The 14725-nt window shown below is 39.1% G+C and overlaps 2 protein-coding genes across 9 annotated transcripts in view; one reads left to right on the top strand and one right to left on the bottom strand.

The window, feature by feature from the left end:
- The window catches only part of PCCA (propionyl-CoA carboxylase subunit alpha), a 205197-nt gene that overhangs the window by 13306 nt on the left and 177166 nt on the right, over positions 1-14725 (bottom strand). The window contains exon 19 of the mRNA XM_081198401.1: positions 4999-5139. Coding sequence (XP_081054527.1) covers positions 4999-5139 — 141 coding nt within the window. The remainder of the gene's footprint in view (positions 1-4998; positions 5140-14725) is intronic.
- The window catches only part of GGACT (gamma-glutamylamine cyclotransferase), a 58752-nt gene that overhangs the window by 33162 nt on the left and 10865 nt on the right, over positions 1-14725 (top strand). For 2 of the 8 annotated variants that reach the window (XR_014009211.1, XR_014009213.1), the window contains exon 4: positions 10457-10613. The exons of 3 other annotated variants lie outside the window; for them this stretch is intronic. The gene's annotated coding sequence lies outside the window, so the exon portion shown is untranslated. Of the gene's footprint in view, positions 1-4573; positions 4700-9588; positions 9692-10456; positions 10614-14725 lie in introns of all 8 variants that reach the window. 3 more of the 8 variants (XR_014009215.1, XR_014009214.1, XR_014009216.1) reach the window with 3 other exon arrangements.

The following is a 14725-nucleotide window of genomic DNA, read 5'->3' as shown; positions in this document are numbered from 1 at the left end:
TTCTTCTTTGACGTAACAGAACAAATTTCCATGTCCTATTTTGTATAAGAGGCTGCTACTACACACTGTTCAAGCTTGCTAAACACTTTATTCAAGCTTTTTTTGGAATTAAAATTTATCTGTGAAATAGTGCAATTCTTATTTTGAAACCTCATGTCGTATATCACACCCTCTTCATAATACTGAAGTGTTTTCATACACGTTTAAATAAATAAATGCACAGAGGCAGACTTTTCAAATGCAAATTAGAATTAAATAAAATTAAATAATTAAATAAAATAAAAACACTACATTCAAGAGTTCTTTCAGGTTCACATTCTAAATTATTGGAAGATCAAATCAGTTTCATTTATTTTTATGGAAATTCTGCAAAATTACTAACACTGTGCAATTATCGATTACAGTTTGCTTACTGAAGAAAAGCAAATTTTGATCCAGAAAAACCTATCTGTATTTCCAGAAAGCCATTGAGATGCTTTATTGAAATATACAAAGAAATTAAGCAGAATTAGGTGGAAAGCAGCTAAAGAGATCCCTTCACGCAATCCGCACTTCCGTTTCATTCCTGACATTTCATTCAATGCTCCCAAGCATTCTATTTGCACATGTGCAAAGGGGCTTTTGCCTGACCTTTAGCTTTCGCCCCTCCCTGCCGCCATGACATATTACAAAGCAGCTTTTGAAACTCGAGAATATTTTCAAAGCCACCTGCAATGAAGAGGGAAGGCCTCAAGGTCGGGGGAAGCCCAGTACAGACGCACCTTGCCATAAGCTTGGACTGAATATGGCTGTAATATTGTATCCTGCTACTCTGAAATAGTAATGAAGTTTATAAATTTATTCTGACACCTCAATCCTAAATGCAATAGCCAGGATTCAAAGAACTAGGTATCAAGGAATATTTTGAATGTTTTTTTGCAAACCATATTGGAAGGGGAGGTTGAAAAACTTTGAAATTCAGTGGGGTTGGGGGTCAGCATTGAGGTGACGCCAGAAGAGGACATCCTGTGACTCCTGGAATTGGGTCCACGCTGCTTAGCCACCCATCGTTTCCATAACTTCAGTGAAGAAGCCTATTCTCCAGCAGCTGCTCATTCATTCATTCATTTTATTAAATCTGTATAACGCCCTTCACCCACAGATCTCAGGGCAGTTCACAACATAAAATCACAATGCAAAAACCACAAAAAAACATAGTAAAAATAAGAACAATAACAAACCAATAATCTCCCCCTCCAACAACACATTTAAGAGGGCATTGGATGTCAATCAGCCCAAGGCCTGGTTGAAGAGGAATGTTTTCGCCTGGCACCTCAAGGTGTATAATGAAGGTACCAGCCAAACCTCCCTGGGGAGAGCAGTTCAGAAGCATGTGACCTCTGGGTATTGTTGTACTACAAATCCCACTAGCCACAGCCAACATGACCAATGCTCAGCGATAATGAAATTTACAATCCAGCAACATCTGGAGCACCACATGTTGCCCATCCCTGCTGTAGATAGTCCATGTGAATGTATGAATATGTTGTGAACTGCCCTAAAAAGTGGCATACAAATTCAATGGAAAAATAAAAATGAAATAAATAGATGTGTAGATGGCAAGGGGCAGAGTCAGCAATGTGGTCTCACTCTCTGGTAATCACATAATGCCTCCTGATTCATGTGTGAAGTGAGCGAAATTTAAACCTTCTTCTGAGTGCACCCAAAGTAGCTTTATTGATCCCAATCTTTATGCGGCAGTAAATTCCACTTTTTTCTGTAAAATGTATGTAATGTCTACATGCTGTCTGTAAACTATGGGTACCTAAGTTGAAATGATCTAAGTAAGACTTACCCATGTATAATTTTGGGCAGAATTATGGTCCTTCAAATAAACAAATTTCTCTTGTTAGTTTGTGGCCCCCATGTATGGCCCCCAAATTTCTTCTCAGAAATAAACTTGAAGAACCCTCTCCCCAAAAGGGCTGAGCTGTGAAGTTCATCACAATTGACCCGTCTTTGGAAGCTTTTTCATTGTTGCTAAGCAAGCAATTTTTAATGGAACTTGGAAAAATAAAGAAAATAATAACAAAAGAATATACACAGAATTTGGCAAAATAAAGAACAATTCTCACGCACATTTCAGACCAACACCACAAAAGGCAATAAAAAAATGCAAGCCATCAGAAAGCAAATGCAAGCACACTATACCTCCCAACGGCCTAAAAACCTGGATGGATTCAAGCAAAAATGACTACTCAACCTCTGCATCTTATAATGGCAGTGTTTCATTATTTTAGTGCATTTTGGAAAACAAGACTCCTTGTAAGACACTCTATAGTAATGCGCTAACTCCCAAAATATTACCATGAAATAACATTTACCAATGGCCACAAACAGAAAATTTATGGAAGAGCTACTCATTAGTTTTAGTATAACATTCAGCTGAAAACTTTTTTTTGTCATTTCCCAGTAATATTGTTTCACGCCTCATTATATTATTAGCTGGTAAATACTCTAGAATATAAAAAGGGTACTTAAGTACTCCTTAGTCTGTCTGAAAAGTAGAGGGGGGGGGACACAAATTCAGGACACATTCAAACAGTGGAACAAAAAAGACTAGTATATAAGAGTTCCCATCCGTTGTTCTCTGAGGCTTTGAACAGCTACAATGAATGATCCTTGTCCTGATGGACAGCCAAAACATGTAAGCTGAATCGCGCCATCTCGCCGCTTATTCAGTCTGGATAGCTGATACAACCTCATCTCCTTTCAAAAAAACTTTTTGACACCAGTCCTGGAAAGGAAGGATTTACGCTAAACTCCCTTTCAGCGCCACAAACGTGTTTTTGCAATTAAAGCTGCCCAATTACCATTGACAAGTCCAAGTCGGCAGAACATAAGGCCTGTGCTGTTCAAATGCTCTGCCTCTCGGCGCCTCCAGCAAAAACCCACAGGCAGGGAGAAGGGGCGGCAGGGAAAGGGGAGGGAGAAGCAAGAAAGAAATCTCTCCTCATTATTTAACAACTTGTTTGGTATTGCACCGCACTTCTTTGGGAATGTTTGATTGTATGGGAAGAATGTTTTCCCCATTTCAATTTCCTGGCTGGAGGCCCCATCCTCTCATGGTTTTGCTTTTTCATGTACACAAAATATACACAAGACAGATACATAAAAGGATACTTCATAGCATCCTATTTTCCCCCGATTCACTTTAATGTCAGCAGAACAAGGCATTTTGGATAAAAATGGATGGGAGATTTTGTCCTGAAAAATATCCTGCCACCATACGCAAACACACACACAGCGTCACTCTTTTCCATTGTACTGCACGGAGGAATGACAGAATTCACACTCCTTGTGACAAGAAGAAAATGGCAGTAAGCAGACAGTTTTCTAACCTGCCACTCAGTCGGTCTGAAAATCAGGAATTGTCAGTGACCATACCTGGTCATTGTATGTGATTGACTATGTTGTTTGATATGACACTCCTTATAAAACTCTTCCACATAGCATGAGAAAGGGCATCTAAAGATTTAAGCAGGCAAAATGTTTCACAGATGACTCACTCAGCTAAGCTCATGAGTAAAAAATCCTGTCCTCCCCCCTTTCAGAAGTAGTTTTTCTAACACTTAACAATGTTGATGGGTTTGCAATTTCAAGGTAAACATTTTCCAGTCTTGAGTGAAATTTATGTTTGCTTGTTTTTAGTAAGCTCAGCTTCGTCTTCTGTTTAAATGTAAAATATGTTTAAAATGGCCTCCCAGTGGAACCTTTTCTCTTTTTTAATTTAAAAAAAAAAACTACAGCAGAGAGTACATCTCAAAAAGAGGCCAAGGTAGTTTACTGGCTACATTTTTGGAGAATCAGAATTAGTTCAATGCTATACAGCATTATCTATTCATAATTTATCCCATTTTTTAATAGCTCAAAAAGAACTGTCCGTGTTTTCTAAATGCATACATAAATATGTACGTATGTATGCACACAGACACAAAGTAGTTTTTCTTAAAACACAGCAAAAACATGGACTATGGAAATAGAATATTAAATCAGAAAGATAATATTAAGCATGACATCCATAATGCATAGAGCATATAAAATCATCTCTCAGTTCATAGGTCTCATATCGATCCTTTGGATATTAAGGCATATTAAGAAACAGATCCATCATCTGACAAGTATTATACACACCTACCTCAACGCACCTTTCTCCAGTCTTTCTCCAGCAACTTTACTTACTCTTTCTGCCCATAGATGTAAATATTAAGGCTCCAATTTTTACTTCACTGATTACGCAAGCAAGGGCCAACTGTAATCAGTGCAACTGAGAATTAAGAAGCACACCTTCATTTTTATTTCAACTCTTTTGGTTCTGGTGTATGTCTATAAAACTGAATGAATAATTAAAGATGACCTTTCTTGTGCTAACATAAAATTATAGCATAATATTAAAGTTAAAGTCAAGAAGATGCATGTGTTTTTATTAAGACTAGCAGCAGCTAGCAACTGAAAGGCCCAGAGTCAAGTCAGACAGAAAAAAATTAAGTGTTTATCATGATGAATGTAATTTTTTTTTCTTGTCAATATCTAGGACAATATGCCTTCAGAATGAACTGATCATAAAGGTTGCCTTCATCCCTGTAGTGATTTCAGCTGAGTTCCCCCACATCCAAAATAAGTTCCATGCACATTCCCTATATACAGCAGTATCCTTAAAGTAAGTCGACCTGTTTTTTCAAGAGTAACCAGAGCGTGGGAAACTTGATATATTACATTGCAGCAAGCTAAGTTTGCAAACGAGTAGCCACATGACAGGAAACCAAAACCAGCGTGGCTCCCGTACGAGTATAGATGTAGGATACTCATGTTTGTAAACATGTACTTGCCACATTCACAAGTGCACATACCGAAACATCTTCAGGCAAGACCAAAAAAGAAGTGTGCAAATTGTCCCTGATTCTCCAGTGAGGAATATTCTTAACTGGAACAGATACAAAGGGCAAGGAATTCTCTTACCATGTCTCCAGGCTTTACGGAAACTGCCACCACTGCTCCAGGCATGGGCGATCTCAGGATGCTGGAGGTATCCTCCACCACTTTCTCTGGCATGTGCTTGCTGAGTTCCGCAGCAAGCTTGGTCAGGATACGTAACTTGTACTTGGGGCAGGAGAGAACAGAATGAAGATAAATGTCACAAAGCAAATCATTTTTATTTTATTTTATTTATTAGACTTATATACCACCCTTCATCAAAAGATATCAGGGCTGTTCACAAGGTAGTATCAAACAAGTGTCAAACCGTAAATTTATTAACTAATCAAAGAGGTACAAAATATATATAGTCGTTTATAGGGACATGTTTCTATCTAGCATATGCTGTATATGTGGTTTGGAAATGGACAGGACTTTCTTTTTACTATGTATTGAAAACATTATGTGTGGAGGAAATTAACCTATTTTGTTTTTAAAAAATCAGTTGAAAGCACTGCTGTGAAAAATAAGGCTTACACATCTAAAAGGAGAACACTATGTTTAAATCCTCATGCTTTAATATTTATATTTTATTAAAGATCTTATGAAGTACAATCCAGCATTTGTTTGCAACCTTGAATTGGCACATCGCAAACTATATTTTTACAGATGTTCACCAACTGGAAATATTTTGTAATTTCTCTACCTGCCCACACCCTTCCCTTCTCCCTCTACAATGCATAACTTACTATCTAAAATGGATGTGAGATTTTAATAACACCAGTGGCTGACTTTTTGAAAGCGGCTTGGAAACAAATCTCTCCACCTGCTGCCTATCATGCTTTGAAACTATAGCGATGTAAAACGTGGGGATAAATTGATGGAATCAATTCCAAATAAATACCGCAGTAAGAGAACAAAACTCAACCAGGTAAATAGCCGCACTTGAAAACATTAAACACAATGAATTATGGGTTTGATCTTTCTCTACACACGAGTGGCAACACAGTCCCCCTCCCCCACTTTACAGTCCAACTTTTTTTCTATGAAGTCCGCAGGATTCTGAGAATCCAAGCTTCCATTTTAAAAAGAAGCACTGAAAAATAGCAAAAGTAGACACTATCTTGAATAAGTAACAGTTTGGGGGGGGTGGAATCCAGTGTAATTTGCGAAGTTGTTTGTTTCTGGGGTTTTTATGCTAATTTACCCCCAAACTACCAGCAAAACACTATTTTAAAAGTGGAGGGGGTGATTAAAATTATTATTAGCTTTTAGAAGCTATTTTTACTCAGCATATCAACAAAAGCTTTTTCACATCAGGTTTCTTTGGTTTTGTTTTAATCAGAAAATATTGTTCATGCTCTGCAGCCACATCAGTTTTCTTTGGTATGGCATAAGGCTTACCCAAGAGCAGAGACACTGCACTCGGAAATCCAGCAGATGGCAGCAGGTCTCTGTGAGAAATTTGTTCCTCTTTGACCATCAATGGACAAAAGAGGAACAAACATGCTCCTATCACTAGTTTAACCAGCTGTGTTGATAATAAATGTTACAGTTAGAATTGCACTTATGATAATCTAATTTGCATCGAGATCAGCCAGCAGCAGTATGTCAGCTTTTGGATCTTTTAAAATTGAACTTTCACTATTAAAGCAGAATTCTTAGCACTTTGCAGCTTATCGTGCAAATACTGTCAAATCATGTTACCAGCTTTGGTAACCTATGGCAGTGGAGTTTAAACATAGGATCTTCAGGGAGTTTTCTACACTGATCCATCTGCTGTGGAATTCCTGCACGCTGGCAATGGTTCTGGGATGGGCTTTAGAGCACATGATCAAAGCAAATCAAACTGACTTTTTGTACATGTTTCAATATGTGTAACTATCATGTGCATTTTTCTGCCCCACTTTAAGATACTGCCTCTTTCAAATACTAAAACCTAGCAGTGTAAACACCTTAGAAGCCGCACAATTATCAAGTACAACTTGCGGTTCCTGCGTTGCTGGGGGCTGGACTAGATGACCCTTGGGGTACTTTCCAACTCTATAATTCTATGATACAAGAGGGGAAAGGGACAAACCATCTTTAAGACAACATGTCCATCTTTTTCCCAATTTAATCAATACAGAACACAGGGGTTCTGAAGAGTTTAGTTAAAAAACAACCACCAAGTTATTGTTCTTCAACCGAATGGACTGAAGTCTCATTCACTTTTTGATTGCCTAAATATTAGAATATCCGGTGTGAAGGTAAATGGGAGTTAATAATGAGAGGTCAAGTATCCTAGCCATTTTGAACACAATCAACCAGGAACTTGCCTGGAATCAGATCTACTTAAATTAAATGGTGGCTGTAGATCCATGCTCTCAATTGGTTCCTGTTCATTTCAGCGAATTCCTAAATCAATGATACATTGCTTTTCTAATCTGATCAAGGCTATATATTGCATTCACAAGGAGAGAGAAATAGTTAACACCCGGGGCTGCAAGGCTCTAGAACCAATCCAGAAAATACAGCTTCTTACAGAGAATGTAGGAGAAGATACACCTAACAAATCCCATCAGCGGAAGCCCTGCACAAGGACTTTCACTTGTGCAATGGAGCTTTTCCTCCTCCCCTCCCTTTGTTCTCCCCAAATTTCCTCTGGGGGTCAGGAGACAAAGACCACCACCACCCCGCCATAGCATGCAGGGGAAGGGAGGAAAGAACATTCCATCTGGCAAGGTAGTGTGGTTGTGCAGATGGAACATTTGTAATAGTGCGATGTTGATATATAGCCCACAGTATAGGCCAGGCGTGTCCAAAATCCATTTTGGGGGACTAATCCGGCCCGCCAGTCGGTTTAATCTGGCCCCTGTGGCAGGTTATTTCCTGGGGGGAAATCCAGGGGGGGGGAGCCCAACAACTTCAATCCCCCCAAAAAGCTCAGCAACTTCAATCCTAAAAGGGCAACAACTTTGGTCGGCCTTCACGCACGTTCACTTCATTCAACCTGGCCCTCTTTGAAAAAAGTTTGGACACCCCTAGTATAGGTTCTTCTGGGTATAAAGCCAAGCAACAATAGCTTTACACAGAAATAATATGTGAATACACTAAGCTGAGCAACCAGGTGGCTGCAAGCATGTTGGGTCTGATGTTTTATCATGTTTTTAATATTTTGTTGGGAGCTGCCCAGAGTGGCTGGGGAAACCCAGCCAGATGGGCGGGGTATAAATAATAAATGATGATGATGATCCAAAGAAATGGACAAAGATTCCACCAAATACAGCCTTTCCAACAGAGTTTACTGATGCCACATCATACATCATAATTAAGTGTCAATATGTGCTTTCCTCATATACGATTGCTGTCATTTGGAGGAGGAGATGGTCACTGCTCGAGCCTGCATGAAAATTTATTAACACTGTTTGAACGTTGTAAAATGATCACTGACTTGCAGGGAAAGAAACATTTTGCTCACTCCCTCCACACACCAAACCAAACTACTAGTGGTTGGGCTAGTTTAAAATTAGTGCAGTGATTCCTCCTTTCCTGCCCCAAGGTAGCTTTGAAAAAAGTTGTACACTAGGATCGCCCAAGGCGGACAGTTAGGGTGCTTCCAGATGGGAGCTTAATGTAAGCAGCAAGTTTTCTTTTCTTTTTGAAAGCTGGTTGGGTTTTCCCTGGAAAGGGTAAATGCAGATAAGGTTGTGATGGGGATATGAGTGGGAATTTCGAAGACTACAATGTTGTGTTGATGCTGCAAAAAACTTGCATGCATGAGGATCCTACAATAAACACCTTAGCCCCCAGAAACCTGTTTGGGGTGTGTGCAGTACTACTGAAAACCAAAGGGGCCTGAACTACTTAGACTGCTCAAGTAGCCCACCATATTGTTTTCCAATGGTATTTTAACTATTTCCATCTTCAGGCTCACAACAGACATTGTTCTGTAAACTGTGGTTTACGTTTTCTTTTCTTTTTTTCAAAAAGAAGGGTTATTGGGTTCCTATTATAAATGGCCCAAATGGCTACACTCTGGAATCTTTCTTTCAGACAAAAAAAGACAACAGCCTTGTTATATGTTTGCAACTAAGGATTTTGATGTGTTTTGATGGCAAATGTTGCCAGAAGAATTGCTATAACCAGTGACAGGCCAAATAGCAACATCTTTGCATGTTTCTTTGCTCTTGTCTGTGTGTTCTGCCATCAAGATGTACAAGTGTCTGCTGGTTTTTAAAGGATATGATCCTTCAGTGAAACTACAGGGCAAATAAAAGCTTTTGCTCCTATTAAAATTCATCTGAGTCACATGGCAAGGCAGAAAAAGCTATCTGGGTATACATTCTGCTGTCAATCTAATAAACATTCTGTGCAGAGGGTCTATTTATCAAAAGATAAATTGTAGTTAAAAGTCCTTAATTAAAACTATGGGGGAATATAATTACATCAAATTGCACAGTTTCAGTATTCATAGCAAATACCTTCTACACATACTTTTGAAAATAAAATTAAATAAAAACTTGAATCTTAGGAGGAAATAAATAACGGTCCTTCTTCAGACTGACGATATTCCATTTTTTGGGCTATGTGTTGTGAATGGTACAATTAGCTTCTGCTTAGATTAAGAGAGATCTATGTTTTTACATTGCCCAGGTTCAGAATCAAATTTCATGTCTTTTCCAAACAGTCAAGCTTGTGGCCCTGTGAATAGTTCAAGTTTTCCAAATTAATCTACAATCAAAAGGAGGCTCTACAGGTAGAAGTAGTATTAGCGAGTAAACTGTCCCAATTGTTGTGCAATAAAAGCTTTCTTCTCTTCATCACCCATCACAGGCCGTTCCAAGCATTCCACTTTTACTATTTTAATATTTTCCTATCTTCTAGATTCCTTTCTCTGCAGGACTCCTGCTTTGCTTGGAATGAGATGTGAGAGTCAGTAAGCCAAATGCTTTCAAATGCAGGCCTTTGTTATTGATGAGCTGTTCCCTTTCCTTTTGTATTTGTTTATTGTTCTTTAGTCTGTTTGGAGGGGGGGGAGAGAACTGAGCTATTGTAATCAAAAAGTTAAAAAAGAAGCAAACTTCTCCGGAAAGGTCCTTTGGGAGCACAGTTGAGAACAAATGACCCCTGTGAACATAGGATGGCAAAGTAATACAGAAAAGGGATCCCTTTTTATAAGTTCTGATGGAAGATTCCCCCCTCCAAAAAACATTCCTTTGTAAAATAGTTTCTCAACGTTGAGAAACAGCCTGACCAAGGGGTGCCTGTGAACTGCAACACCAAGGATGTTAACATGTGGACTGGTTTGATGAGAAGCATAAAGCACTTTGGAAGACCAAAACAACTGAACAAGGCCTGGCTCTGAAACAAAGATGACTGGAAGCTTACAAATATCACCAAATTGCCATCATTCCATTTTGACTATAACTGGAAAGTGACAAAGCTTTACATAAATAAAATGGAGGCTTTTTTCTTTTGTTTAAAACCTTGGGGATCTGCGAGGCTTTTTTTCTTTGTGAAGGTGAGTGGCTGTGTAAGGAATCACAGCGTTAGAAGGGACCCTAAGGATCATCTAGTCCAGCCCCCTTGCATTGCAGGAATATGGGGAGTGAACCTGCAACCTCGCTGTGATCAGCACCACGCTCTAACCAACTGAGCTATCAAAGCAATTGCAGAAGGTAAGACCAGTAAGGTCTGCCAAAAGCAGACTACCTCTCAAAACCTTAAATGAGGCACATCCTATATTATTGCAGAGGCCAAATTTGCCAATCACAATCACCTTGATAAAAAAAAAATTGGATCTGAGACTCGCAGATCCCCAAGGTTTTAAACAAAAATATTTTCCAGCCCAACTTTGGGTGCCAGGGACTGTACCAGTCACCTTTTGCAAGAAAACTATCTGCTCTATATCACAATTATACATTATATGCATAAGACCATAGACAGTAGTTTTAGCAGCTTCCTGCTAAAACTATTGTCTATGTTTCTTGGGGTAGTTGTATTAGTCTGTTGCACTAAAAATAAGAATAATTTTAAAAAGTCTACTAGCACATTAAGACTAAGGGTTGGGTTGCATAAGGCAGGCATAGGCAAACTCGGCCCTCCAGATTTTTTGGGACTACAATTCCCTTCATCCCTAGCTAACAGGACCAGTGGTCAGGGATGATGGGAGTTGTAGTCCCAAACCAGCTGGAGGGCTGAGTTTGCCTATGCCTGGCATAAGGGCTGAATCCAGTGAAGTGATTGGCATAAGGGCTGAATCCAGTGAAGTGATTGTACATGTGGAATGACCTGTGACTTCCCAGTATTCTGGAAGGCTGGGGAAACCTTCAGAACAGATTTGCAGGTGCAAGAGGAAGAGATGGGGTCATTCTGTTGCATGAGCAGATGTTGTTCCACCCGTGCAATGGCGTTTTTGGATACAGCCCTAACGTATTTTATTGTAGCATAATTTTTCATAGGCAAGAGTCTTCTTCAAGGGATTCATGTTCCTCTTAAGCCTAAAGCAATAGAGTAGAACTTCTTTATTAGTTCTGATGCAACTGCTCCAGGCTTGCGTCTCTTTTTGAAATTCCTTTACCTGCGACGTGAGGATAACAATAAATGTATCTAGTCCACAAAATGTTATGCAACAATGAATATGTTAGCTCACAATGTTTTTAATGTGTAACAAGATTCTTTGTAAAAAAATTCCTTCCTGTAGCACCTTAAAGACCAACTAAGTTAGTTCTTGGTATAAGCTTTCGTGTGCATGCACACTTCTTCACCTTGATAAAAAAATGGATCTGAGACTCGCAGATCCCCAAGGTTTTAAACAAAAATATTTTCCAGCCCAACTTTGGGTGCCAGGGACTGTACCAGTCACCTTTTGCAAGAAAACTATCTGCTCTATATCACAATTACACAATTTGACTTTTATAATGGAGTTCCCAGTTCCTACATTATTAGCATGTCTCTGGTAGACAAATGAGTTGTAGTGCACTTGTGCCACAATAATCCCTGGTTTAAGTGGGAGAAACAAATCCCTTATGTAATAAAAAAAACACCCTGTGGCAATACAAAAGGGATTCCTAAAAATTGAATATTTAATGGATGAGGGATAGAAAGGAGAATGTCACCACTTCTCTAGTACAGGTCCTAGCAACACAAACTTAATTAAAATAGCAATTAATGTTGCTCACACTTCCCACCTTTAAATCCACCATGTAATATATAACACTCTAGTGGGAAAAAACTCCCCAATAAAGATTAAAGCCTCACAAAACAGATTCCTTCCACTTTAGGTTAAGGTTGAGCAGTCAGAGTCAAAAGCATACAGAAATAAAGCTTGTAGCTGTCCTCGTGTGGAGTTACAACACAGCCGGACAAGGTAAAATGAACAGATAACAGTTAGAAAGCTGTCTGAATAGCAGAGCTCTGTACATCTGCAGTCACTGGAGCAGCCTGTTAGCATAATGCTTTGACAACTCCATCAGCGCAGTCTCAAGGTAGCTGTCAATCAGGATGCATCATTTAATACAACCGCACTCGGAGGATTTTCCTCCTATAAACCACATGACAGCGTAACTACAGCTCTATTTACACCGGGCGTCTACTTCTGTTTACAAGGCTCTCGTAATTAGAACGCATGCAACAGGCCGCAATATTATTTGGATCTCCACTTTGCCAGGCTGCCATGCAAAGTGTGATCTTGCTTCACAGAGTCATGCTAAATGACAAAAGCTCTATTTTTCTTCAGCCTCTGTGCTCAGACAGCACTTCATTTGCAGCTATCTATAATTAGATTAATGGTGTAGTACAGCACAAAGCAGGCCCACTTCACATCAGATAGCATATGAATTAGGACAAACACTTATTTCAATTCCAGGCAGAGAAAGCAGTGACTGGGGTATTTAGCATACCCTTTATGGTGGAATGAGATGTTAATTGTGTACCATTTACCTCTAAACTGCTTGCTTGTTGTATAAATCACTGGGCTAATTGATGCAGAGATAGAAACGTAGCCACAGGCAAGAAATCAAGGGAATGAGAGCTGAAGATGGTGGATAAAGGATTATCCGGCAAAACTACATGGAGATGAGGTTCCTTTGAAACCTGCTCATGAGCTGAAGACTTCTTGAAAAACTACAAAAAAGTGCCACACTGATGTGTTGAGAAAGAGTTTACCTCATGGCTTAGAAGCAATATCTTTAAAGGGAGGGGGTGGACTTCCACAGAGAACTAAATTAAGACATGTGTTCAATGATTTCTGGCAGAGTGGACGTGCTAGTCTGTTGTAGCAAAACCAACAAAGAGTTCTATGGCACATTAAAGGCTAATGGTTTTATTGTGGTATAAGCTTTCATGGACTATAGCCCACTTTATCAGGTGCATGAAGAAGGCTGCTGCCTACAAAAAATGGTTTTTCTTTAAGCCACCGCGGGTAGAATATTGTAGGCAAAACTGAGCTTGGGTTAGGAAATTAAAAAATAAAAATAAATGTAAAAGCTAAACTTTAAAGCAAGGCTCACAAAGTTAAGAAATGCAAGTGTTTCCCCAAACCGAAATACAAATTCCTGTGTTGACTAGAATTAAGAATGTCCCAACATCTACAAAACTCTCAACCTGGGCAGAAACAAACCTGATTGTTAAAATACTAACGGCTCTAAGCAAAAATATTATTTGTAAATAAGATAATGTAGTGTGGGGAGATTAAGGGGAAGCAATACATCATGATTTTGGTGTACCACATCTCAGAAAGGCCTATTACCTACAGTTTGTCAACAACCTTCCAGCAAAATGTGTTGTTTCACTAACAGTTGAAGTTTCACACATTACACTTTGACTTCATGGCAGTAGACTGTAGAAGAATGCATGATTATCATAATGTCTGATGGGAGGGGTGTTTCCTCATATATTTTGCCTGCCCAATCTTATGTCTGTAGTAGAACACACACACGACTTTACAACATTAGCCAAACAAAATTTTCCTACTTCAAGACTGGGGGGGGGGGGTATATGTAAAGAGGGGGGAAATACATGGAAAACTAAATGAAATGTTGAGCTTAATTGTGTGATAGCATTTGGACATCTAAAATAAATTCCTTGATTCTTTCTCCAACTTCAAATCCATATTCAAATCCAAGGCAGCCCTGTTTAGGGAAGCTTTTAATGTTTAATAGGTTATTGTATTTTAGTGTTTTGTTGGAAACCACCCAGAGTGGCTGGGGGGACCCAGCCAGATGGGCGGGGTATGTATGTATGTATGTATGTATGTATGTATGTATGTATGTATGTATAAATAAATAAATAAATAAATATTATTATTATTATTTTTATTTGGTCTAAACAAGAGATAGGATTCACTTCATTGTTAAATGCATCATGTTAGCAGGGGAAAAGACCTCAAATAATAAAGTAGCAGAAACAGCATATGTGAACCAAGTACATAATGATATCATAGCTGCAAATGTTAACCCTTGGTCTTCAGCTGGTGCTGGCATGGCATAGCCAGCCAGGTAAACACCTGACCTAGGTTGGGCCACACAAGTACTGTCAGCACTGCAAAGGGGAGCAGGGAACACACTATTTGTGTAAAGTGATTTAAAACCACTGTAGCTATCAAGAAAATTCCCAGGAAATTGTAGTTTTCAGCAGGTCTGGGTTTGAAAGAGATTAAGAGTCTTTTCATTCAACTACAGTTCCAAGGATCTTTGGCTGAAACTCAGGCATGGCCATTTAAAAAGTTTGAGGTTGATATAACATGTAGCCTATGTATGGCTGAAGAAAGAGAACGAGAGGAGCACTCCAG

This window comes from Podarcis bocagei (assembly GCF_964188305.1).
Source record: "Podarcis bocagei genome assembly, chromosome: 6".
Lineage (NCBI taxonomy): Eukaryota > Metazoa > Chordata > Lepidosauria > Squamata > Lacertidae > Podarcis > Podarcis bocagei.
This window is presented reverse-complemented; position numbering and strand designations above follow the sequence as displayed.